At 45.0% G+C, this 24,717-nt stretch overlaps 1 protein-coding gene across 2 annotated transcripts in view; it reads right to left on the bottom strand.

The window, feature by feature from the left end:
• The window catches only part of LOC142102858 (uncharacterized), a 29,036-nt gene extending 5,940 nt beyond the window's left edge, over window positions 1–23,096 (bottom strand). The window contains exons 1-3 of one of the 2 annotated variants that reach the window (XM_075187367.1): window positions 22,552–22,701; window positions 14,733–14,785; window positions 1,383–1,491 (exon numbers count right to left, since the gene is read on the bottom strand). In XM_075187367.1, the coding sequence (XP_075043468.1) occupies window positions 1,383–1,491; window positions 14,733–14,785; window positions 22,552–22,633 (244 nt within the window). In that variant the 5' untranslated portion in view covers window positions 22,634–22,701. Of the gene's footprint in view, window positions 1–1,382; window positions 1,492–14,732; window positions 14,786–22,551 lie in introns of both variants that reach the window. The other variant, XM_075187368.1, reaches the window with a different exon arrangement.
• Window positions 23,097–24,717: the final 1,621 nt, after the last annotated feature.

Below are 24,717 nucleotides of genomic sequence, written 5' to 3'. Positions count from 1 at the left end.
GCACACAATGATATGATGTGAGGAGGAGACTGGTCAGATCTCTGGGCTGGTAGCACACAATGATATGATGTGAGGAGGAGACTGGTCAGATCTCTGGGCTGGTAGCACACAGTGATATGATGTGAGGAGGAGACTGGTCAGATCTCTGGGCTGGTAGCACACACTGATATGATGTGAGGAATAGACCGGTCAGATCTCTGGGCTGGTAGCACACACTGATATGATGTGAGGAATAGACCGGTCAGATCTCTGGGCTGGTAGCACACAGTGATATGATGTGAGGAGGAGACCGGTCAGATCTCTGGGCTGGTAGCACACAATGATATGATGTGAGGAGACTGGTCAGATCTCTGGGCTGGTAGCATACACTGATATGATGTGAGGAATAGACCGGTCAGATCTCTGGGCTGGTAGCACACAATGATATGATGTGAGGAATAGACCGGTCAGATCTCTGGGCTGTTAGCACACACTGATATGATGTGAGGAGGTGACTGGTCTGATGTCTGGGCTGGTAGCACACAATGATATGATGTGAGGAGGAGACTGGTCAGATCTCTGGGCTGGTAGCACACAATGATATGATGTGAGGAGGAGACTGGTCAGATCTCTGGGCTGGTAGCACACACTGATATGATGTGAGGAGGAGACCGGTCAGATCTCTGGGCTGGTAGCACACACTGATATGATGTGAGGAATAGACCGGTCAGATCTCTGGGCTGGTAGCACACAGTGATATGATGTGAGGAAACCGGTCAGATCTCTGGGCTGGTAGCACACACTGATATGATGTGAGGAATAGACCGGTCAGATCTCTGGGCTGGTAGCACACACTGATATGATGTACGGAGGAGACCGGTCAGATCTCTGGGCTGGTAGCACACAATGATATGATGTGAGGAGGTGACTGGTCTGATGTCTGGGCTGGTAGCACACAATGATATGATGTGAGGAGGAGACTGGTCAGATCTCTGGGCTGGTAGCACACAATGATATGATGTGAGGAGGAGACTGGTCAGATCTCTGGGCTGGTAGCACACACTGATATGATGTGAGGAGGAGACCGGTCAGATCTCTGGGCTGGTAGCACACACTGATATGATGTGAGAAATAGACCGGTCAGATCTCTGGGCTGGTAGCACACAGTGATATGATGTGAGGAATAGACCGGTCAGATCTCTGGGCTGGTAGCACACACTGATATTATGTGCGGAGGAGAGCAGGAGTCTAATAGGGACTGATGGCTCCTGACCCCCCACTGAGCAGATCATTTTTCCTCATTAGTTTGTACTGACAGAGGAGGGTGTAGAATAAGAGATTGTTATAGTGACTGAATAAGCAGAATATGTGACTCTTTTCAGTAATAAGTGTATATTACTCACCTGTGCTGATATCTGTAGGGATTTCTTCCTCCCTACACTTCTGATCACCCCTCACATCCGTATCATCCTCTCCTTCTATAACTTCTACTTTAATATCAGTCACATCATCCTAAAAATTCCAAAAAAACAATAAAAATATCATATTTAATAATGTCTGAGTTTATAATTTGAGATAAAACAGAAGAATATACACCGATCTGCCACAGCATAAAAGTTACCCACCAAATATTGTAGGTCCACCTTGTGACTCCAAAACAGCTCTGACCATCGTGGCATGAACTTCACAAGACCTCTGGTGGTGTCCTGTGGTATTTGGCACCAAGATAGCAGCAGATCCTTTAAGTCCTGTAAGCTGTGAGATGGGACCTCCATGTTTCGTGTCACATACCAGGCTCTCAGGTCCTGTCACTTACTTCTCCGCTGTCTTTCCAAGCAATCCCTGCGGTCCTCAGGATCTGCAAGATGCTGCCCAGTCTGTCTCTAGTTCAGAGAGCCCTCCAGAATCAGGGTATGGGCACTGCCATCTTGGATTCAGTCACATGATTCCTCAGCCAATCAGGGGATCGCAGCCTCCACTCCAGGTTTCCCTCCAAAACCAGATCCTGGTAGCTGCCATCTTGGATTGAGTCACCTGATCCATCTCAGCAACTCACGAGTGCTGCTTCAGTCCAGCTGACCGCAGTCTCCAATAATGACTCATCAACTACTCTGAAAGGACTGTTGCCAGTGTAACATTGTAATTTCAAATGCCAACCTGGAACCTAGCAGGCTGCAATCCTTTCTATTGTTCCAGCTTGGACAGTGCAGTCTGCATTCTGGTTCCGTTCTGGTTCCAGTATTCCGATTCCATTATGGATTCAGCATTCCAGTTCCTCCATTCCGGTTCCAGCTTTTCGGTTCAAGCAATCCAGTTCCTGCCTGGTCTCCTCTACTAGTCTATCACCACCTGTGCCAGTCCTTCTATTTACATGCAAAGGAACAAAATCAGTCTACCCAGCTTTGTGTCACCAGCCTAACTCCAGAGACACAACCCAGTCTGGGTACAGACAGGTCCTCAGGTGTGACATCTCACACTTGATTTTGCCATCCATCCTGTCACACGCACCACTTGAGATAATAAATGTTATTCACTTCATTTGTCAGTGGTTTTAATGTTGTGGCTGATGGTGTAACTATGTATCTGCACAAGTCTTCTAGAATTATTTTGGATTGTACACATTGCAACATTCTTTTCTTGCAACATTTCACACAGGTGCAAGACTTCCACCGCGTGCATACTAGGGTGACAGGTAGTGGTCCCCCAGCTCAGCTCAACCTCAGTCCCCTGGAGACCACGGCATTGGCCTGCATTGAGGAGTAGTTGGTGCAGGGGGTGGGAAGGACTGACACCGGAGCTACCCCACCCCTAACAACATCACTATTCCCCACAAGTACATATAAAAACACAGTACACAGATAAAAAATGACAAATGTTTTCATTACAGCAATATAAACACACCCTACAATAGGTGGCTTTTTTAATAAAATAAAATACATTCAGAATTAGCCCTTGCCAATTATAATGCAAATCAAACTGCAGATTCAGACAATGTTCTTCAAGATTACGGAGTATTTTCAGACAAGATCAATATGAGATGAGAAAAGGATGACTAGGTAGCATTCCACTCAACACATATATATACTATTAGAAACATTATTATGTTATTAAATTTGTGATCATTTTTGATAAAAGACAACCCCACAGATGCACAACGACTTGCATGTTAATAAATACACATACATTGTTAGGAAATCGATGCACTAATCCAACCAAGCACTAGAGAGGATAACCCAGCACATAAGCACTACCCTGACCCGTATCCATGACAAATTCACCAACCCTAACACCACCCTGACCCGTCTCACCGACCTCTTTGTACAGTACCTCACCAACGACCCTCCGCCCCAATGACACGTTTCCCCTCCTTCCGTATTAGCCCAATTCCTCACTCCTGTCTGTCTGCAAAATCTCTCCACCCAAAATCCAAATCATCTACACATTTACTCTTCTTATTATCCACAACTTGATCCTCGTCATCCTATCAAACTTTAACACGCTGCCCTCTCCAGCCAAAAACCGCTCTTTTGCTCAAACAAATAAAATATAAAACCTATCAGCGATTGCTACTAAATTTGAGAAAGCAATAATATTAATATTAATATTAATAACAATAATAGCTCAGTGGATAACGAATTAATTAATAATAATAGTTTATTAATAAGTTTAAATTAAAATCATCCTTACATATCATGAATATAATAATCAACAAATGTAAAACTATTAATAACAGCAGTAAACAATAAGGTACATTGCTGTATGCTTAAAGATTCTCTTTGTTGTAGCTCTTAATCAGACACTTTTGATAAACGGTTTCAAGTAACACCTAAAAATGTTACAATGTGAAACACAAGGACCAATTCTCTATTATTGAGGTTATATTACAAATCCATCAATAGATGTAAAATATTGTAGAGACCCTTATAAATTCATATAAAGCTTTTACACGAAGCAGTCTGCCCTGGGAGCGCCTGTGATATTGTGTATAACCCATGTACCATAATTTGAGCCACCTAAAGTCTTCATTTGAGTATTCTGTGAGACATCCTATGTGTGAGTACAACAATAAATCTAAGCAATACAAATGCCGACAGATCACTAGGTTTACACAGACATTATTCGTTCGGAGCAATCAGCAGCAGGTTCATACCTGCTAATATAAGAACGTTCCGTGGGACATAAAGATGTCCCATATTTCGAGGGGACACTGTGCGAGCTGTAGTGGGAGTAAAGAGGTGGGGTAGATTTAATTCGGTAGGTTAGGTAGTACTCAAGGGAGTACTTAGGGAGTACTGTTTTTAGTACTCATCATGAATTGGACCGGTGAACATCGGGGCTTTGTTGTTCAAGCATATTATGAAAACAACCGTTCTGTGAGAGCGTTCAGTACACGCTATGCGCTAGGTCGAAATGCAACTGTACCAGATCAGAAAATAATTTTGCAATGGATTTCTAATGTTTGGGCAACTGGATCCACACTGAAAAGAAAATCACCTGGCAGACCTAGGACCCATAGAATGCCAGAAAATGTGGTAGCAGTGAGAGCATCCATTCAGCAATCACCAAGGCGTTCCGCTCATAAGCATGCCATGGGAGAGAGGATATCACCATGCCTCCATGCCATGGGAGAGAGGATATCACCATGCCTCCATGCCATGGCACAGAGGATATCATCATGCCTCCATGCCATGGCACTGGGGATATCACCATGCCTCCATGCCATGGCACTGGGGATATCACCATGCCTCCATGCCATGGCACAGAGGATATCATCATGCCTCCATGCCATGGCACTGGGGATATCACCATGCCTCCATGCCATGGCACAGAGGATATCACCATGCCTCCATGCCATGGCACAGAGGATATCACCATGCCTTCATGCCATGGCACTGGGGATATCACCATGCCTCCATGCCATGGCACAGAGGATATCACCATGCCTCCATGCCATGGCACTGGGGATATCAGCATGCCTCCATGCCATGGCACAGAGGATATCACCATGCCATGGCACGGCCGATATCAGCATGCCTCCATGCCATGGCACTGGGGATTTCACCATGCCTCCATGCCATGGCACTGGGGATATTACCATGCCTCCATGCCATGGCACTGGGGATATTACCATGCCTCCATGCCATGGCACAGAGGATATCACCATGCCTCCATGCCATGGCACGGCCGATATCAGCATGCCTCCATGCCATGGCACGGCCGATATCAGCATGCCTCCATGCCATGGCACAGAGGATATCACCATGCCTCCATGCCATGGCACTGGGGATATCACCATGCCTCCATGCCATGGGACAGAGGATATCACCATGCCTCCATGCCATGGCACTGGGGATATCACCATGCCTCCATGCCATGGCACAGAGGATATCACCATGCCTCCATGCCATGGCACTGGGGATATCACCATGCCTCCATGCCATGGCACGGCCGATATCAGCATGCCTCCATGCCATGGCACTGGGGATTTCACCATGCCTCCATGCCATGGCACTGGGGATATTACCATGCCTCCATGCCATGGCACTGGGGATATTACCATGCCTCCATGCCATGGCACAGAGGATATCACCATGCCTCCATGCCATGGCACGGCCGATATCAGCATGCCTCCATGCCATGGGACGGCCGATATCAGCATGCCTCCATGCCATGGGACGGCCGATATCAGCATGCCTCCATGCCATGGCACTGGGGATATCAAGTCAGAATTTGAGGAGAATTTTACAAGACGATTTAATATTACATCCTTACATAATGACGCTGGTTCAAGAATTAAGTGAGGGAGATTATGGCACAGAGCCCTATGTGAGACAATTCTTGAACAGGTTCCTGCTGCACCGTCGATCTCACTGCCACCAATGAGGGAGCCTCTCTATCTATTGAAAGGTGACTCTGGCTCCATTCTGGGGCCAGAGTATCAAGGTCCTCCTTTGCTCCAGCACCTTTATTCTGGATCATGTATCCTGGTTCTACTTTTGGCTACTGCCCGGCTTGTTTGACTCTGCTCCTTGAATTCCCTTTTGGCTTGTACTGGATCTCCTGGCTCGACCCCTGCATTCCTGACGGTGCCTTTGCCGGCTCCTTCGGTACCTACCTCCTGCATGGTTCTGACCAAAATTGCTCAACCTGTCTGTATCTACTTCTCTGATGCTTACCTTGGAGGGCCGCGAGCTGCGTGTCACTGCTGCAAAGCCCATACCTCATTGCGGGGGTCCCTGGCAAAGACCTGGGGCACGTTAGACTGCACGCCTCCTAGATTAGCTACGCCAATACCAGAAGGTGGGTCTGATTCTCACGGCTAGCGTGACAAATAGTATTGTTAATTTTTTATACCCTTTCAAAATGTGGGAGATCTTTATGCCCCACCCTGTATATTAAGATTATTTTGCTAGAGTAAGCCCAATACGAATCTACTTGTGTGCATGACTTACCAAGACTGCTTGGTGTAAGAGCTTTATATGAATTTATAGGGGTCTCTACAATAAGTTTCATCTATTGCCATTTTGGATTTGCAATATAACCTCAATCAAACAAACACCAGATTTGCTGACAGGAGCCAATCAAAAGATGGGGTAAACAAAGAGACCACTGAAGACAAAAAAATAAAAACTAACAAAGGCATGTAAATATAAACATGTAAACAAGACAGGCAATAGAAATAAACAAACAATTGTTTAATGTCCTGAACACAAGCAAAAAAGTTCCCAAGGGATTTTTTAGATGCGGGTTATGTGCGGCATGCAAGATTACTTTTATGAAAACCATTCTGTGTCCTCGCATTTTAAGAGTCATCACAATTGTGCGGGGAATGGTTTAAAGAATTTCCTAGCGATAGACAAAATAGAACCCAATTGGAGACAGAGAAATACTTCCATGTCTCTTGCTAGATGTGAGATGAGATGGATCTTCAATTTGGGGACGTTGGTCCCAGAAGGTCTTAATCAGGACTTTGAGCTTAAATGGTTCTTAACAGATGATTAACCTTCTGGTCCTATTATGTATGCGACATACTTGGGAATTTTAGCAGGATCATTTTTTACGGGTGGCTTACTATTTTATTTGTTTTTTATTTTTATTTTTGTATTTTATAATTTATGTGTATTATTATCATTATTATGTATTATTATTTTTATTATGATTTTTGTACAATCAGTTATTGTATTTTTTTATTCATCTGTTTGGTTATATAAGGGTCTTCATCTGTTGATGTGCACCTTTTGTTTTTAATATGGCTTATGTAGCCAAATTTCCGATGTGCAGAAACCAGATTTGGGAAGATTAACATCATTATCCCTATATGTATATATATATTTTTAGGGCAGATTTTATGTGGTATGTATGTTTGTTCGTTTTTTTTTTTTTTACCACTTTAATATGGATCCGCATACCTGGACTATATTAGGAACTCTTATTGGGAATCCCAGTTACATGCCTTGACAAAGGCTCTAGATGAGCCGAAACGCGTTGCTGACGGGGTTTACTGTGATGTCAGATGCTAGACGCCTCTAGGGAGGGATTTCCCTCATCGGACCTTTTTGTGCTTGCATACGGAGCGTACATTATGAGAGAGAGGTAACCCGGGATACCGCTCGCAGGAGATCACCTTGCCACTTTTATGAGACGCTTGATGCAAGTGATAAGACGGTAAGGGTCCATCCATTCCCGTTTTACAGGCTTGCTCTGTCGTTGTATTTTTTGTTAGGTTCTGTGTTGTTGTGAATAAAGTGTTCATACGTTTTTACACTATGGAGCCATTTTTCTTTTTGGTCCTACTATGGTCGTTTGGAGCTGCATATTAGAAGATTTATCTCAACAGGAGGAGCGTTATTCTATTTACACGCTTGCTTGTTTATACCCTCTGGTGAGTGCGTACCCCTGAGGGGTTCAGAGTGTCCTCTTCAACACGTGGTGTTTATGGTTTCTACCTATGCACGGACAGTTAAGGGTCACGATCTTTTATTCGATTGGATCTACAGTTTGCACTATGTTTTGTTTTTTTCTTTTTCATATGGACCCACGACAAAGCATGAAGTTATTGGGAACTCTCTAGAGGACTCATCCCCTTTTTTGCTTGTGTTCAGGACTTGAGCCATTGTTTGTTTATTTCTATTGCCTGTCTTGGTTACATGTTTATATTTACATGCCTTTGTTAGTTTTTATTTTTTTGTCTTTAGTGGTGTTTTTGTTTACCCCATCTTTTGATTGGCGCCTGTCAGCAAATCTGGTGTTTGTTTGATTTTGTTTATAGGTGTTGGTGTGACCTATTGGTTTGCTACAAGCAGCCTTTCATTTTTTTTATTTGGTGCGCCATTTGGACTGAGTATTTTTGTACTTGAATATAACCTCAATATCAGAGACCTGGTCCTTGTCTTCACATTGTAACAATTTTAGGTGTTACTGGCAACAGTTCAAAAGTGTCTGATTAAGAACTGCAACAAATCTTTAAGGATATAGCTAGTGTCGGACTGGATCATGAAGGGTCCACTGGGGGATGTCATGGTAGGGGCCCACCAGAGGGGGTGTGGCCAGTCACCTGAGTGTGTGACTAGAAGGGGCATGGTCTGCCCACCAAGGACATGGCTCGTGCCATATTGTAGCATATAAATAGGCTCAGTAGTTACTTCTCTCCATCCTGGAATGTTGGGCTCCTGTCTGGGAGAAAAGAATATAGGTACAAGAAATATGAACAGACGAGCCATGAGTGCCCCCTTCCCAACCAGACCAGATGTTACATCAATAGCAATACAAGGACACACACTAATACATTTCTCATACACACAATTGTCACACACACTGACTCACAGCCCTTCTCTCACACACACAATTGTCACACACACTGACTCACACCCCTTTTCTCATACACACAGTTGTCACACACACTGACTCACACCCCTTCTCTCATACACACAGTTGTCACACACACTGACTCACACCCCTTCTCTCATACACACATTTGTCACACACACTGACTCACACCCCTTCTCTCATACACACAGTTGTCACACACACTGACTCACACCCCTTCTCTCATACACACAGTTGTCACACACACTGACTCACACCCCTTCTCTCATACACACAGTTGTCACACACACTCACACCCCTTCTCTCATACACACAGTTGTCACACACACTGACTCACACCCCTTCTCTCACACACACACTGACTCACACCCCTTCTCTCATACACACAGTTGTCACACACACTGAGTCACTCCCCCTCTCTCATACACACAGTGACTCACACCCCCTCTCTCATACACACAGTTGTCACACACACTGACTCACACCCCCTCTCTCATACACACAGTTGTCACACACACTGACTCACACCCCTTCTCTCATACACACAGTTGTCACACACACTGACTCACACCCCTTCTCTCATACACACAGTTGTCACACACACTGACTCACACCCCTTCTCTCATACACACATTTGTCACACACACTGACTCACACCCCTTCTCTCATACACACAGTTGTCACACACACTGACTCACACCCCTTCTCTCATACACACAGTTGTCACACACACTGACTCACACCCCTTCTCTCATACACACATTTGTCACACACACACTGACTCACTCCCCCTCTCTCATACACACAGTTGTCACACACACTGACTCACACCCCTTCTCTCATACACACAGTTGTCACACACACTGACTCACACCCCTTCTCTCATACACACAGTTGTCACACACACTGACTCACACCCCCTCTCTCATACACACAGTTGTCACACACACTGACTCACACCCCTTCTCTCATACACACATTTGTCACACACACTGACTCACACCCCTTCTCTCACACACACTGACTCACACCCCTTCTCTCATACACACATTTGTCACACACAGTGACTCACACCCCTTCTCTCATACACACATTTGTCACACACACTGACTCACACCCCTTCTCTCATACACAGTTGTCACACACACTGACTCACACCCCTTCTCTCATACACACATTTGTCACACACACTGACTCACTCCCCCTCTCTCATACACACAGTTGTCACACACAGTGACTCACACCCCCTCTCTCATACACACATTTGTCACACACACTGACTCACTCCCCCTCTCTCATACACACAGTTGTCACACACACTGACTCACACCCCTTCTCTCATACACACATTTGTCACACACACTGACTCACACCCCCTCTCTCATACACACAGTTGTCACACACACTGACTCACACCCCTTCTCTCATACACAGTTGTCACACACACTGACTCACACCCCTTCTCTCATACACACAGTTGTCACACACACTGACTCACACCCCTTCTCTCATACACACAGTTGTCACACACACTGACTCACACCCCTTCTCTCATACACACAGTTGTCACACACACTGACTCACACCCCCTCTCTCATACACACAGTTGTCACACACACTGACTCACACCCCTTCTCTCATACACACATTTGTCACACACACTGACTCACACCCCTTCTCTCACACACACTGACTCACACCCCCTCTCTCATACACACAGTTGTCACACACACTGACTCACTCCCCCTCTCTCATACACACATTTGTCACACACACTGACTCACACCCCTTCTCTCATACACACAGTTGTCACACACACTGACTCACACCCCTTCTCTCATACACACATTTGTCACACACACTGACTCACTCCCCCTCTCTCATACACACAGTTGTCACACACAGTGACTCACACCCCCTCTCTCATACACACATTTGTCACACACACTGACTCACTCCCCCTTTCTCATACACACAGTTGTCACACACACTGACTCACACCCCTTCTCTCATACACACATTTGTCACACACACCCCCTCTCTCATACACACAGTTGTCACACACACTGACTCACACCCCTTCTCTCATACACAGTTGTCACACACACTGACTCACACCCCTTCTCTCATACACACAGTTGTCACACACACTGACTCACACCCCTTCTCTCATACACACAGTTGTCACACACACTGACTCACACCCCCTCTCTCATACACACAGTTGTCACACACACTGACTCACACCCCTTCTCTCATACACACATTTGTCACACACACTGACTCACACCCCTTCTCTCACACACACTGACTCACACCCCCTCTCTCATACACACAGTTGTCACACACACTGACTCACTCCCCCTCTCTCATACACACATTTGTCACACACACTGACTCACACCCCTTCTCTCATACACACAGTTGTCACACACACTGACTCACACCCCTTCTCTCATACACACATTTGTCACACACACTGACTCACTCCCCCTCTCTCATACACACAGTTGTCACACACAGTGACTCACACCCCCTCTCTCATACACACATTTGTCACACACACTGACTCACTCCCCCTCTCTCATACACACAGTTGTCACACACACTGACTCACACCCCTTCTCTCATACACACATTTGTCACACACACTGACTCACACCCCCTCTCTCATACACACAGTTGTCACACACACTGACTCACACCCCTTCTCTCATACACAGTTGTCACACACACTGACTCACACCCCCTCTCTCATACACAGAGTTGTCACACACACTGACTCACACCCCTTCTCTCATACACACATTTGTCACACACACTGACTCACACCCCCTCTCTCATACACACAGTTGTCACACACACTGACTCACACCCCTTCTCTCATACACACAGTTGTCACACACACTGACTCACACCCCCTCTCTCATAGACACAGTTGTCACACACACTGACTCACACCCCTTCTCTCATACACACAGTTGTCACACACACTGACTCACACCCCCTCTCTCATACACACAGTTGTCACACACACTGACTCACACCCCCTCTCTCATACACACAGTTGTCACACACACTGACTCACACCCCTCTCTCATACACACAGTTGTCACACACACTGACTCACACCCCTTCTCTCATACACACATTTGTCACACACACTGACTCACACCCCTTCTCTCACACACACTAACTCACACCCCCTCTCTCATACACACAGTTGTCACACACTGACTCACACCCCCTCTCTCATACACAGTTGTCACACACACTGACTCACACCCCCTCTCTCATACACACAGTTGTCACACACACTGACTCACACCCCCTCTCTAATACACACAGTTGTCACACACTGACTCACACCCCCTCTCTCATACACACAGTTGTCACACACTGACTCACACCCCTTCTTTCATATACACATTTGTCACACACACCCCTTCTGCATACACACATTTGTCACACACACTGACTCACACCCCTTCTCTCACACACACAGTTGTCATACACACTGACACACTCTCATACACACTGACACACACTGTCATACACACTGACACACACTAATACAAAGTGACACACACAGACCCACATTCTCTCACTCATACACAAACACACACTAATATTCACAGACACACACTTATACACACTAATACACACAGACACACACCAATACACAATGACACACACTAATACACAATGACACACATTATCTCACTCATACACACAGACACAAACTGTGAAGATACCGGGTTTACCTGGCCCAATTCTACCCACTTCTCGTGGGCTGGCCACCCACGGGTGCATCACTATGCCAGGGAAGCCTACCCAGGACCTTCTAGGGTTCTTATTAGTCACTCAGGCAAATGCAGTTAGAAAGTAAAGCAATACATTTATTGTAATAGAAAAACAATCACTAGATTATTATATACACACAGTAAATAAATGCCAGGCAGGTTTACCATATCATATGTCCCTTACCCCACTAGCTTAAGGAGTTACAGTCACCTGGCTGTCCGGACTTGACGACCTGTGGATATGCTGATGTATTTCACTGGCAGAGAATGGAAACTCTAAAACCAGCCACCCTGCAGCTTCCAGTCCCAGAATGAATATCTCCTCCTCCCTGGAGTGGCTCCTTATATCTAGGGTCAAATTTCCACAGTTCTTTCCCCTCCTTGGGCAAACCCCTGGTCTATCCTTAACCATTGGTGAGTGCTGTATCAGGGGGTTGGAGGGGGAGTGGAGATGAGCTGTACTTCCACAGAAGGTCCCCTGCTAGGCTCTTGACAAAATGTCTGGACTAGTCATGTTGAGAACAATGGATACTAATTGGCCTTCCCCCTCACCTGTATCCTGCAATCTGATCCTCACCCATAACCTCCCTGGCTTCACTTTAAGGACAATGACTAACAGCTTCCATGCAATATCAACAAGATACAATATACATATTTACAATGAGAAAGGGCTATAAAAAGTATGTGTAATAATCCACATTATGTGAGAAACGAGGGACAGGCTGGTTAGGGTGTTATCAAACTCGTTTCACCACACATACACACATTCTCTCACTCACACACAGATACACACACTAATACACACAGACACACATTAATACACAGTCACACACTTACCTTTTCCTGCAATGCTTCCTCCAGCTTCAATGGCAGGATGGCTAGGGGGGGGGTGTCTGTGCTCTGAATGGCTAACACAGTCACTCAGCCAATCAGAGCACTAGAGAGACAGTGAGGAGTTCCTGCATGAGCAGAAAACCCCTCTGTGTTACCGAGCAGCACAGGCTGCTCCTACACTGCTCCGCCAGTGGGGGTCTTGGCATTCTGTCCCGCCCCCTAGCGAATGGGGACAGGGCCATCGGGCAGAGGGACCCACCGGGGATCTCCCCGGGACCACGCTGGCCCAATCCGGCACTGGATATAGCAATGGACCTTATTGTTTACTGCTGTTATTAATAGTTTTAAGCTTGTTAATTATCATATGGATGATTTATAAGGAGTTTTTAATTTAAAATATTTTCTTACTAAACTATTATTATTAAGTAATTCTTTATCCAAAGATATATTAATGTCAGTATTATTATTATTATTCTTATTATTTCTTTTTTAAATCAATAGTAGCTCTTGTGCGCTGTCACTTTTTGTATAAATTGTTTAGATTTAATTTGACCAACACCCTTCTGCTGCACCTCCACCCTCTGCTTCTCCTCCGCCTCTACTGCACCTCCACCCTCTGCTTCTCCTCCGCCCCTACTGCACCTCCACCCTCTGCTTCTCCTCCGCCCCTACTGCACCTCCACCCTCTGCTTCTCCTCCGCCTCTACTGCACCTCCACCCTCTGCTTCTCCTCCGCCCCTACTGCACCGCCACCCTCTGCAGCACCACCTCCACCCTCTGCTTCCCCTCCGCTGCACCACCTCCATCCTCTGCTGCACATCCACCCTCTGCTTCTGCTCCACTCCCTACTGCACCGCCACCCTCTGCAGCACCATCTCCACCCTCTGCTTCCCCTCCGCTGCACCACCTCCATCCTCTTCTGCACCTCCACCCTCTGCAGCACCACCTCTGCCCCCTGCTGCACCTCCACCCTCTGCTGCTCCTCCACACTCTGCTGCACCACCTCCATCCTCTGCTTCCCCTCCGCTGCACCACCTCCACCCTCTGTTTCTTCACCACTGTTACAATCCACATCACGGGTAACCTGGAGCCAGGGGGTCAGGGCTAAATCTTCTTCCAAGGGGCAAGAGGGCCCGAAATAAATAAAATATTTTGTTATTATTATATTTTGGACACGTGTGGTTGTGTTTGCCTTAATATACATTTGTTTTACAAAACCAAAAGTCTTCTTGTGTTTTTGTCAATTTACTTTAACCATTACGTATGAAACAGAGGCCAAAAGGTACTTACATGTAAAGTATGATGAACTGACATATTTTCTAGCCAAAATAGTCTTGAGAATCCTATGAATAGTAACAAGAAAAAAAATTAAAAATATTATACATATAAATATATATATATTAACACACTACATAGGCATACATAGCAGATGACATACGCACAATGTTATAAAATCTTTTAAAGTATATAAACACAATGTACATGTATGCAAGCATGTAGTAAATATACAACACATCATCATCATAATATATAAAAATAGACAAACATTGATAATGTCCAGACTCATATGTGCACATTTGCAAAAATGGCTGAAAAAATCAAAACAAAAACATTCCCACAAGTATAAAGTGCTTGTAAAATAAAAACATGAACACCACACCATAGACCAAAGGCATTGGGCGAGTAGGAAAGGGCCGATAAAAGAGAATACTACCAGCAGCTCCATCTGTGTTAAAATCAAAGAACATTCTTATAAGCTCTTATATCACTGGTACATTATACCAGCAAAACGGCATAAGCTTTACCCACTGCCTGAGACAGATGTTGGAGGAGATGCACTCTATTAGGCACGTTCCTGCACATCTGATGGGGGATGTCCAAAACTAACAAACATCTGCAAGGGTATAAAGCCCAATGTTACATGTGGATATTCCTCTACTGCCAAAATTCTTCCTCATTCTGACCTCAGACCTGTTGGCATCCCATCATCAATATAATCAGGCATATTATTGCTGCAGCCACCTGGCAACTTGAGATCGGCTGGAAAGCCTCCACCACATCCTCACAACAGGCGGTACTCCGTAGATTGTGGTACACCTATAGCATGAAGCCTCCACCACATCCTCACAACAGGCGGTACTCCGTAGGTTGTGGTACACCTATTGCATGAAGCCTCCACCACATCCTCACAACAGGCGGTACTCCGTAGGTTGTGGTACACCTATTGCAGGAAGCCTCCACCACATCCTCACAACAGGCGGTACTCTGTAGGTTGTGGTACACCTATTGCATGAAGCCTCCACCACATCCTGACAACAGGCGGTACTCTGTAGGTTGTGGTACACCTATTGCAGGAAGCCTCCAACACATCCTCACAACAGGCGGTACTCTGTAGGTTGTGGTACACCTATTGCATGAAGCCTCCACCACATCCTGACAACAGGCGGTACTCTGTAGGTTGTGGTACACCTATTGCAGGAAGCCTCCACCACATCCTCACAACAGGCGGTACTCCGTAGGTTGTGGTACACCTATTGCAGGAAGCCTCCACCACATCCTCACAACAGGCGGTACTCTGTAGATTGTGGTACACCTATTGCATGAAGCCTCCACCACATCCTCACAACAGGCAGTACTCTGTAGATTGTGGTACACCTATTGCATGAAGCCTCCACCACATCCTCACAACAGGCGGTACTCCGTAGATTGTGGTACACCTATTGCATGAAGCCTCCACCACATCCTCACAACAGGCGGTACTCCGTAGATTGTGGTACACCTATTGCATGAAGCCTCCACCACATCCTCACAACAGGCAGTACTCTGTAGATTGTGGTACACCTATTGCATGAAGCCTCCACCACATCCTCACAACAGGCGGTACTCTGTAGGTTGTGGTACACCTATAGCATGAAGCCTCCACCACATCCTCACAACAGGCAGTACTTCGTAGATTGTGGTACACCTATTGCATGAAGCCTCCACCACATCCTCACAACAGGCGGTACTTCGTAGATTGTGGTACACCTATAGTATGAAGCCTCCACCACATCCTCACAACAGGCAGTACTCTGTAGATTGTGGTACACCTATTGCATGATGCCTCCACCACATCCTCACAACAGGCAGTACTCTGTAGGTTGTGGTACACCTATAGTATGAAGCCTCCACCACATCCTCACAACAGGCGGTACTCTGTAGGTTGTGGTACACCTATAGTATGAAGCCTCCACCACATCCTCACAACAGGCGGTACTCTGTAGATTGTGGTACACCTATAGCATGAAGCCTCCACCACATCCTCACAACAGGCGGTACTCCGTAGATTGTGGTACACCTATTGCATGAAGCCTCCACCACATCCTCACAACAGGCGGTACTCCGTAGATTGTGGTACACCTATAGCATGAAGCCTCCACCACATCCTCACAACAGGCGGTACTCCGTAGATTGTGGTACACCTATTGCATGAAGCCTCCACCACATCCTCACAACAGGCGGTACTCTGTAGGTTGTGGTACACCTATTGCATGAAGCCTCCACCACATCCTCACAACAGGCGGTACTCCGTAGATTGTGGTACACCTATTGCATGAAGCCTCCACCACATCCTCACAACAGGCAGTACTCTGTAGATTGTGGTACACCTATAGCATGAAGCCTCCACCACATCCTCACAACAGGCGGTACTCCGTAGATTGTGGTACACCTATTGCATGAAGCCTCCACCACATCCTCACAACAGGCGGTACTCCGTAGATTGTGGTACACCTATAGCATGAAGCCTCCACCACATCCTCACAACAGGCGGTACTCCGTAGATTGTGGTACACCTATTGCATGAAGCCTCCACCACATCCTCACAACAGGCGGTACTCTGTAGGTTGTGGTACACCTATTGCATGAAGCCTCCACCACATCCTCACAACAGGCGGTACTCCGTAGATTGTGGTACACCTATTGCAGGAAGCCTCCACCACATCCTCACAACAGGCGGTACTCCGTAGATTGTGGTACACCTATAGCATGAAGCCTCCACCACATCCTCACAACAGGCAGTACTCTGTAGATTGTGGTACACCTATTGCATGAAGCCTCCACCACATCCTCACAACAGGCGGTACTCTGTAGGTTGTGGTACACCTATAGTATGAAGCCTCCACCACATCCTCACAACAGGCGGTACTCTGTAGATTGTGGTACACCTATAGCATGAAGCCTCCACCACATCCTCACAACAGGCGGTACTCCGTAGATTGTGGTACACCTATAGCATGAAGCCTCCACCACATCCTCACAACAGGCGGTACTCCGTAGATTGTGGTACACCTATTGCATGAAGCCTCCACCACATCCTCACAACAGGCGGTACTCTGTAGGTTGTGGTACACCTATTGCATGAAGCCTCCACCACATCCTCACAACAGGCGGTACTCTGTAGGTTGTGGTACACCTATTGCATGAAGCCTCCACCACATCCTCACAACAGGCAGTACTCCGTAGGTTGTGGTACACCTATTGCAGGAAGCCTCCACCACATCCTCACAACAGGCGGTACTCCGTAGGTTGTGGTACACCTATTGCACGAAGTATAAAGACACGTCTCATCCAAAACGTCTCAAAATCTTTCTGTAAAATCTGCCAACTTTAGGCGGCAAAACATAATTTGTGATTAACATATAATGTGATATGTAACCTCATTTTGTTTCTATACTCGGGTGTGGTGACCTCTCCTGGGTCACTCAATCTCAGTGGCTTTTAAGTTCTCTCCCATTTGTTTTGGTCCCATCCCTCTCCTAGTCTTCTCCAGCTTCAACGCCGACATTGGATTGATGGTTTACACCCAATATTCATATGAACTAATTACATTATTTGTTAATTTTATTGTGTGCAATATATAGTACCACTCACTGCATATATTTATTTTGTGTTTTTACATGGAACGATATGTAACTCCAACGCTCCCTCAATAAACACATATTTTTTAAAAAATAAACAATAAAAAAAGAAGATACATAAGAGCACTAGACCAAGTACAGATACCTGGGTTATGCCACTGGTGACCGCTACTTGCTGTAAATACAGAAGGGAGATGAGTCACAGAATGTGGGTGGTGCTTTGGATGCCCCAACAAATTACTGATGTTCTTGCCTCAAGTGTTTATAGCTTTTTTGTTCCTATAGTTCTTTTACAGCTCTTGTGTCTACTTAAGCTATTTTGCTTGGTTTAGTAGCTCATATTGCCTTTACTATTACATTGTGTAAATGTTGGTGTTAGATGTTTTTATTTTCACTTAAACACAGTCAGCTCCACCTGATGGGAGTCAGTGCTGAGGAGGTTCAGGGAGATGTGTGGTGGATAATTGGAGCGGTCTAACAATAAAACAGTGCTGGTAATAGGGCGCAGACTATACGGTCATGTATGTGTGACTACGTAGTGTGAGGTGGGATGCGGAGAGCCTGTTGTCTGTAGGCCGAGCTCCGCCGCTGTGTAAACTGCGTAGGGTCTGTGTTTAAGTGAAGATACAAACATCTAACACCAACCTGTACACAAACTAATGGTAAAGACAGTAAGAGCCACCAAACCAGGGGAAGGGCTGTAAACACTTGAAACAAGGACTTTAACATCACTACTTCCAGCTTTATTTTGGGGATGCAAAACACCACCCACAGTCTGTGACTCATCCTCCATCTGCTTCTTCACCAGGACAAACTACTATATGAGTTATCCACAGAACAAGTACACTAATATCCAACAAGAGGACAATCATCACACAACCACTTCATCCAAAGGAACGCCATAAATAAGTCACTACAGGAGCAATCTACTGAGCAAAGCCAGGAATCAGCGGGTGCAGCATTACTCAGCCAGCACGGAACTGGGATTTACAACTACTGGGACCCGCTACAGATTCACATCAAAGATCAGTCAGTATCAGCTCAGACGTGTGGGATTGACCATGAGAGGGCCGAGCAATGGTACAATCAGAATTAAGGTGGTCATCTGGAGTTCAGGTATTATGAGACCTTTATCCACTCTGAGGAACTGTGTTGTTATTATTATTATTATTATTATTAATAATAATAATAATAATAATAATAATAATAATAATAAAAAACAGCGCGTTTTGTACGTATTACTGAAGATTAACTATCTGGGAGCCGGATCACAAGGGAACAGCTTTCCCTAATTCTTACAGGTTTGTGAGATCGATTGTTTCAACTGTGATACATGAGAACGTTTATAGGACATTTAGCTGTTTCTGTCTGAATCTAAATAAATGAATCAGCGCGTTTATGTATTTCTGTACAAGGGGATTGGTCATGTGGGTTCTCGCAACACAAAGCTTTTCCCACTCCTAATTAATTTGCGTGGACTCAATATGTATCAACACCCAGTCTGATACTTAGTTATTATGAAAGTGGCGCAAAACATTTAATTGCATTATGTGGATTGTTAACATTTTAAATTTACAAACTTGTGCAATTAAGAGATTTAGTCCCAGTACCCGGATTTAACTGAAGACTGGTCATTTTTATTCATTTTGGATGAAAACATTTGTGCATTCAGAGTCCCAGAACATAAATAAATTGAATTAGTGGCCTTAAATTAATTGATGTGGATGCTCTATCTAATGCCGGCTTCTGGCTATATGTTCAAATATTGACATAATTAGATTTCTGAGTGGAGTAATTGTGGTTTTAATTAGCTGTATTGAGATATGTATATGTTCTTTTAATAAACTAAATATATTTTTAACATTTGCCCATTCAATGTATATTTTGGTTTGTGCTGAAATAAAAAGGAATGTCTTATACAGATGCTTTATATATTTATCATCATCAACATTTATTTATATATAATGCCAGCAGATTCCATAGCGCTTTACAATTGGGAACAAACATTAATCAAACAATACTGGGTAATACATACAGACAGAGAGGTAAGAGAACCCTGCTCGCAAGCTTACAATCTATAGGACAATGGGAGTTTGAAACATAAGGACATGTGCTACATCATATTGCACATTGGACCAGCTAGAATGCAAAGGTAAAAAGTAGCGGGCTGTGTTATCAGTCACACAGCAATGTTGGTCAGAGGGTTGTTGTCTTGTGATAGCTGTGTAGAGGGTGGTAATAGGGTAACCTAGGGAAATTAGGATGCTGGTTGAGGAATATTATAAGCTTGTCTGAAGAGGTAGGTTTTCAGAGAACGCTTGAAGTTTTGAAGACTAGAGGAAAGTCTTACTGTGCGAGGGAGATAATTCCACAAAGTGGGTGCAGCCCGAAAAAACTCCTGTAACTGGGAATGGGAGGAAGTGATGAGAGTGGAAGAGATATTTTGAGACAAGTGAGGAGATGTATGTTGATGTAATTTTGTCGATGGCCTTGTATGTTTGTAGAAGAATTTTATATTGGATTTGTTGAAATACAGGCAACCAATGTAGAGACTGACAGAGTGGCTCAGCAGAGGAAGAACAATTTGCAAGGAAAATCAATCTAGCCGCTGCATGCAAAATAGGTTCAAGTCTGATTTTGGGAAGACCAGTAAGGAGGGAATTGCAATAGTCGATGTGGGAGATGATGAGTGCATGAATTAAGGTTTTTACAGTGTCTTGTGTGAGATATGTGCGTATTCTGGAAATGTTCTTTAGATGTATGTAACATGATTTAGATATAGAGTTCATGAGGGGAATAAATGATAGTTGTGAGTCAGCAAGCTTGCGGGGTGAGATTTATGGTCATGTTATCAACAGAAATAGAAATGTCAGGCAGGAAGCTTCTATTTTTGGGTGGGAATATTATTAATTCAGTTTTTGAAAGACTGAGTTTGAGTTGGCGAGAAGACATCCAAGATGAAATGGCAGAAAGACAGTCAGTAACACGAGACAACAAAGATGGTTAAAGATCAGGAAAGGATAGATACATTTATGTATCATCCGCATAGAGATGATACTGAAATCCAAAGGAGCTTATTAGTTTTCCAAGAGAAGTGGTGTAGATAGAGAATAGCAGAGGACCTAGGACTGAGCCTTGTGGTCTCCAACTGATAGAGGAAGTAGAGCAGATGTGGATCCAGAGAAATTAACACTGAAAGAGTGATTAGATAGGTAGGATGAGAACCAGGATAGGACAGTGTCTTCAAAACCTAGGGATTGTAGTGTTTGCATGAGGAGAGAGTGGTCAACAGTGTCAAATGCAGCAGAGAGATCCAGGAGAATTAGAAGAGAGTAATGGTTATTACTTTTTGTTGTGATCAAATCATTGACAACCTTGGTCAGTGCAGTCTCTGTGGAGTGTTGAGAGCGAAAGCCTGACTGAAGAGGATCCAATAGGTTGTTAGCGAAAAGAAAGTGTGTGAGGCGAGTGTAGGCAATTCTCTCGAGAAGTTTGGAGGGGCACGGGAGCTGAGAGATTGGGCGGTAATTTGAGAGTTTGGGTCAGAATTTTGTTATTTCATTTACCGCGGGGGATATCTGGTTCCTTCTACATATAAAACACTAGAACTTAGTGCCTCTCTTCCAGCAGTAAATGATGGTTATAGTGACCATGGCATTATCTCTATGAAGTTTGCATGTTCTCCCTTTGTTTACGTGGGTTTCCTCTGGGTGCTCCGGTTTCCTCCCACACTCCAAAAACATACTGGTAGGTTAATTGGCTGCTATCAAAAATTGACCCTAGTCTCTCTCTCTGTCTGTGTGTGTGTATGTTAGGGAATTTAGACTGTAAGCCCCAATGGGGCAGGGACTGATGCGAGTTCTCTGTACAGCGCTGCGGAATTAGTGGCGCTATATAAATAAATGGTGATGATTGTGGCGTCATATACGTGCAGCAGGGACTGACATCACAGGAATACACAATATACATTGGTACTGAATAAATAAATGGGCTTATGGCGCTTTGTGTCACCAGCACCCACAATAAATCCAATATGGCGGCCTCCTGTGTTATGTGCTGCTGGTGTGTGTAATATGTAACATACGTCACAGAGAGAAGTAACCACAAATACAGCAACATAAATAGTGACACCTAATATATATAATGTGCTGATCTGAGGAGGATCTTTCTTTACCTCCAGTGACTGATATATTATTATAGTCAGATATTACCTCCGCCTTGTACAGGACCCGGATGTTGTATATGGGTGACTGAGGGCAGCGCTCCAGGTTCCAACATGGCGTCTGAGCGCATGTGGCAACGCCCCCTCCGCAGGGTCACTGGTTCTATACCTGTAACAGTAATATTGTGTCTGAGAGGCTAAGGGAAAATGGCCGCCGCTACCCTGCATTGAGGACAATACACGAATGAACTTTACTTTACTCTAGTGATGAAATTGTTACCAGTCATATATATACATTTTGCTATTTACAAAACATCCTTTGTATCTTCCTGTAGAGATAAAGCTCAGTATGTCTCCTCCAATATTCACTACTTGTACTACAGGAAAATGGCCGCGGCACTGAGGACAGATGTTATCCATGTGTGTTATAAGTGTCTTCCTCTAGTGTTATCACTAGATAACTGAGCAGTCAGATCCTAGCTCAGGGCTGTACACTGGATATTCCTCTTCATATGTATTACATTGTACCTATTATATACTGATGTCTATATAAAACAACATATAATAAGCCTGGGGGCTTCTGGGACAACAATTCTTCCAGCCCTGGAGCCTGTAGAAAGTTCCATCATTGGGAGAGACTATTGGTAATAGTGGCTGTGTATACAGCATTAAGGACCCCAGGATTCTCCAGCATTATCTTACGTACGTGCAGTTAGTATCACCCTATCAGTACAGCTATATCTTATATATTACACTATGTATCTTTATATTCTTCTCTGAGATTAATGTGGGCACACCGCTCTCACCCCAGTGTTCATTTATTTACTATACAATACCTTCTATTCTGAATATGTAATACACCTGGTGCAGGTTCACCTTGTATCCTGTACACTTATCTGCACCTAAGAAATACTACAGCACTAGGTGCCTATACCATATATATATTATCAGGCATCCAAATATCTAAATCAGGACACAGCTCCAACAGGGATATGGCTGCGTCATGTTAGGAGTGTGGTTACGGGGCCGTGGGCGCAGGCTCATGCTGCAGATAAGTAGAGCATAATGTGTGTAACTCATACTTGCCAACTCTCCCGGAATGTCCGGGAGACTCCCGAAATTTGGGTCAGTCTCCCGGACTCCCGGGAGAGCTGGCGATTCTCCCGTAACTGGCCCATCTGCCTACTTCAATAAAATTAGACCTGAAATGTACGGGTGGAGGGGGCGGGGATTTGCGTCATTTTGACCCAAAACAGGCATTATGTAACCGGGGGGTGGGACCATAATGGCGCAAATCGTGAAGCCACGCCTCCTCCGCCCATACACCCTTACTGCCTTCCAGAATCTCCCAGACCCGGCCAACATAAGGTTGGCAAGTATGGTGTAACTAATTGTGTAACTAGTTAGCGCTGGGGAGGAAGCATAAATAGCTGGATTTGTGTTGTGGGCAGGACCCTGAATTAGTGAGCCGACCATTAGTCAGGTGACTCAGTGTTCAGCTAGATCATACTTGCCAACTCTTTCAAAATGTTCGGGAGACTCCTGAAATTCGGGTTGGTCTCATGGACTCCCGGGAGAACTGGCAAGTCTCGCGCATCCCGCTATTGTCTTCCCAAAATGACGCGATTCGCTGCCATTCATGTCATTTTGGCCCCGCCTCCCGCGACAAAACGGCATTTCCATCACGGAGGCGGGGCCAAAATGAGGCGATTGGCAGCACCCCGTCCCCTCCCCCCCTCCACTCACGCCCATCTCCCAGAAAGAACTTCGCAAAAGTAGGTAAGTATGAGCTAGATGCAGGGTTGTGGGGATTGTAATTACTTGTGTTTGTTTGATTGCTGGATCTACAAGGCTGTCTGTACCATCCTGACATCCCTGAATAGACTGCAGCAAAGTGGTTCAGCAAACCTGTGTAAGCATCATCTGTTTGTCGTGCTTGTCACAATGCCAAAGCAATAGTAAAAAATGGTGCTTTATTCATAAATCCAACGTTTCCACTATAGATAATAGCTTTCTACCAGTGTATATCTAGTGCATCAAACCCTTCCTGCCTCTTACTATTCTTTATCGGCATATCCAGTGTACCACACCCAGCCTGTCTGTGACTGTCCTCAAACTCCATGGGGTAAATGTATGAACCTCCAGATTCTTCAACTCCGGCGAGTTTAGCGTCTTCAACGCTTAAATTTAAAGCGGCGCTGCCTTGTAAAGGGAA

The sequence above is a fragment of the Mixophyes fleayi genome, chromosome 1 (genome assembly GCF_038048845.1).
Source record: "Mixophyes fleayi isolate aMixFle1 chromosome 1, aMixFle1.hap1, whole genome shotgun sequence".
Taxonomy (NCBI): Eukaryota; Metazoa; Chordata; class Amphibia; order Anura; family Limnodynastidae; genus Mixophyes; species Mixophyes fleayi.
This window is presented reverse-complemented; position numbering and strand designations above follow the sequence as displayed.